Genomic DNA, 4,180 nt, shown 5'->3' with positions numbered 1-4,180 from the left:
TTATAGATGAAAGATAATAAATCAAGTAACAACTAAATAAGGATGTTTGTACATTTGTTGTAACTTAAATAAAAAGGGCATTTCAAATTTCAAGGTATAAGGCTTTTAATATCTATACAAAACCTTTATTATTCTGACAAAACCTTGTTTTAAATAATAATTATGTTTAGCTTAATTACTGATAAAAAAAGAACTTAAATATGGATGAAGACTACCAAAGCAGGCTACCTGTTCTTAAAAACTTTTCCGAAGGAAACGACCAGAATAACCATGACAACAAAAAGCATGGCAACAAGTTTATTGAAGCCATAGCAATGGAAAGCCGCATACCGATATCTAACAGACATTTTGATGTGAGTAATGGTAACAACTTGACCTCACCCATCCGTAATTCTTCTGGCATAAGCACAGGTACTTTGATATTATTTATTTCATATTTCATACGAAGCAACTGTAACATTATGTATTGAGAATGCTTAAATCAAATATTTTTTTAATCGCACTATTATACATAAAAGTAGTGCTTATTTAAATTTTTATAGGTCTGAAAGCAAATAGTATAACTTTTACAAAGATTTACTTATCAAATTATCATTTTTTAGTTTTTAAATTGTTTTACTAAGTTAAAACTTTTTTTACTCGACATAAATTGTATAAAACTTGAATTTTATGTTAAAGATAGTAGAAGAAAACGTAAGTCCAGGAAAAAAGTAAGCAATGTCGGGGAGTTTATAACACGGTCAAAAAATCAAGTTAAGATTAGTGGTAAAGAACTGTGCAACTTTCCCACCAAAATATTTAATCTTGTAGGAATCGAAACTCTTATCCTAAGTCCTGAACGTGAAGCTTGTCTAAACGTAAGTTTGTTCTCAGTATTCTGTATATTTTATTTTTGTAATATAAAAACGTGTTAAAACTTTTATTCGTGTTAACTTTATACCATGCATAAAAAGTGTAACTATAGTTTTTTTTAAATATGTATATTTATAAAATAGTCTTAGTTTATCCGTTTTTATTTTAAACTTTATTTTATCATCAATATATAATTTTTCATTACTTTTACTTTTCATCTTTTCTTATTTTTTAAATCTTTGTGAGTCGTATATCTGTTATAGATAATTAAATAAGCATTACATTTAGATTAGAGCTAAACTTTGTGATAACTTTTTTTAGTATAACTAATTAAACATAAAATTTGCATTTGTAAAACTAGCTACAAAAAAGTGTCATATCATAATTAAGTTACTAAGCAATTTATAAAGTTTAAAGCGCTATACTTACGCTGTGGTGTGACTTTAGTACAAATATTAGGCTAGAGCTCACTTAAGTAAATAATATCCATCGTAACTGTAAAATATCAACCTGTACAAATAAAACTTTAAACATAATCAACTTAAAAACACGTAAAAAAGAAAGTGTAAAAGCAAATATCGTTAAAACATTGTTGTTTGCTTTGTACTTTTAGTCTTTAAAAACAGCACAATTTTTTAGCTGGAAAACTTTTGTACAATACTTGATATTCAATCTTAAACAAAGACAAGTCAAGACCGAATATTCTTATAGACTTAACATTGTTGAAAAAAATCTTCAATGAAAAGTAGTAAATTAAGCAAAAAGTTATATTTTAAACTTTTGTTTTTATTACTGTATTAAGCTTACAACTATATAAGCACTACCTATAAATCAAGAATAAAAACAGAAAATAATTGATAGATATAGTAATCAAGATTTTATAAATTTTACAAAATGCATATTTTCTGATAACGAAACTAAAAGAATTAAAAAAATTCTATCTTGATAAAAAACTTATACGTATATCTTGATATTTCCATTCACCTTTGCACTATTACTTTTAAGTTTTTCTAGTAGTCAGACAAATTTAAGAGTTAACTAAATAAAACTTAGTTTGAAAAATGAAACGCAAGTTTCTTTTTTTGTAAAACAATTTTTTTATACTAAGCAGGTTTTAATACTTTACTCATATAAAATAGATAAAAAATTATAATCGTTAGAGAAAAAAAAAGTTAAAAAACTACAATAATAACTGAGCATCAAATTTTTTGAACTAACTTTAACTTTATTTTTTTAAGGATATATGACAAAAAAACTATTCTATCTCAAGTATACTTAAATTTTACCGATTAAATATAGCTCGTATAAACTAATATATATCAAAGTTTTGATTGCAATTACGGTTTTAAACATATAAAAGTATTGCAGAATTTGAAAAATTCACTAATTTCAAAAATTTAAACTGCTTTCCAATAGCTTTTTAATACATCTTCGTCAAATCTAAACGTTGTTTTCTTTTATTTATAAGTAATATATTGTATTTAAGTACTCAAAGTAAATAAAAAAGTATCACCATGAAATTACCTTCACGTTACTACCAGTTTTTGCTCTAAAACACATAAAACAAAAGTTTGAAATACAACTGATTTTGTTTTTATTTTTTAGTGTATTTTTAGACGGACTATGTAAAAAGCATTGTATAAAGCCATTAACTATTCAAAAACTAAATAGTAGTATAAATTTTAATGATAAAACTCTTATAAAATTCTACAACCAACTGAAAAAAAAGACACAATAAAAAAAACAGATTTCAAAAATTGTTTTACAGTTCAAACTTACAAGACTACCGAAAGAAATAGGCAAGATGACAGATTTAAAAACGCTCATTTTAGACACGAACGACTTACATGAACTGCCTATAGAAATAAACAGGTTGCATAACCTTCAAACGCTTGTTTTGAGCAACAACAACCTGGAAACCCTGCCTGACAGATTCAGAGAGCTGGAAAGCTTGACAGACTTGCATCTCACTAATAATAAGTATGCATGAGGAAGTGCTATTATAAATATCAGTATCAATAACTTTTATTCAAAAATTTATCAATTTCGTACAAAGAACAATCTACAAAGTAAATTAACAACAGTAGTTTTATTAAAGTTTAAAACATATAAATTCTAAAATATTAAAGTTTCGAGGACTTTCCGAACGAAATTTGCCACCTTCCGCAACTAAGGTTTCTCGATTTATCCGACAACCGCTTGGAGTCGGTAGCGAGCGAAATTTGGCTGCTGGCCTCAACTCTGAACACACTGCTCTTGGCTTACAACAATATAGTCAAACTTCCAATCGCGTTTTCATCCCTCGTAAACTTGACTTCCTTGTGGTTAGGTGTGTAGTTTATTTATTTGTTAAACTATCTAATGACTGATATAAGTTGTTTTATACTTAACTTTTTTTTGCATGAATTCGTTTATTTGAACTAATGAACTAAAGTTTGTTATTAGATGTTATACATGGTGTTAAACTGACATTTAGATTTGTAAAGTACTTTTCAAAACATAAAAGTTCAAAACATTTCAAATTTTGTTTCAAACTATCGCTGATTTCTTTTGTTTTTTAGGTCATAATAAGCTGAAAGAGTTGCCAGAAGATTTTGGAAACTTAAAAAACTTAGAATGGACTGGGGAGCCGAGCTCGATAAATGTCGACAACAATCCACTTTTGAAGCCTCCTCTGAACATTTGCCTGAAAGGAATCGATGCAATTAGAAACTATTTTGAAATTCAGCAGAACGGTTTAAAATGACTTGGTTTAACTTTTTGAGTAAGGTTTAGTTTTAAACTTGGTATTAATTCACACTAAAGTGAATAATTGATATCGGTAAAAAGTTTTTAAGATAGTGAAATATTTTGATAAGCACGAAAAAAAAGTAAAATAATTTAGAAAGGAAAAAGTTCATATACTTTATCGATTATATAAATTTAAACAAGCATATTTACATCTACCGTTTTATTGTAAAAAAAAAAATAATAAAAACTTTAAACTCGTGTTATTTAACTTCTAGTTTACAAAATTTTAAAGAAATAGTTTTATTAAATTTTATTTAAAGTTTTAAACTATTTATAATTAATCACAACTTTTTTAGCTTAACACTTAATAAAATTTTGTACCAAATATTTCAATAACTTTAAATTTCTATATATTTTTCTTTATTGAACATTTTAGTTATTAGAAAAAAAAGATAATAAGAATTGTATTTGAGTTTCATTCTTAAACGTCTTTTATAAATTAGAAAGTATTAACATAATAGCCTTTAAGATACTTTACTATGAATAAAATTTCTAGCTATGTTTTTTAGTTTTATAACAAAACAACTTATTTCAAATC

At 25.8% G+C, this 4,180-nt stretch overlaps 1 protein-coding gene across 1 annotated transcript; it reads left to right on the top strand.

Moving 5' to 3' along the window:
- The first annotated feature begins 200 nt into the window (after nucleotides 1–200).
- On the top strand, nucleotides 201–3,598 carry LOC145836170 (uncharacterized). The gene is made up of 5 exons (XM_082943986.1): nucleotides 201–411; nucleotides 679–857; nucleotides 2,621–2,832; nucleotides 2,982–3,181; nucleotides 3,414–3,598. The coding sequence occupies exons 1-5, from the start codon at nucleotides 201–203 to the stop codon at nucleotides 3,596–3,598; spliced, it is 987 nt and encodes a 328-aa protein (XP_082800112.1).
- The last annotated feature ends 582 nt before the right edge of the window (nucleotides 3,599–4,180 follow it).

This window comes from Thalia democratica, chromosome 1, assembly GCF_965202585.1.
Source record: "Thalia democratica chromosome 1, ktThaDemo2.hap1.1, whole genome shotgun sequence".
NCBI classification, from domain to species: Eukaryota; Metazoa; Chordata; class Thaliacea; order Salpida; family Salpidae; genus Thalia; species Thalia democratica.
Note: the sequence above shows the minus strand (reverse complement) of the source record. Positions and strands in the feature narration are given on the sequence as shown.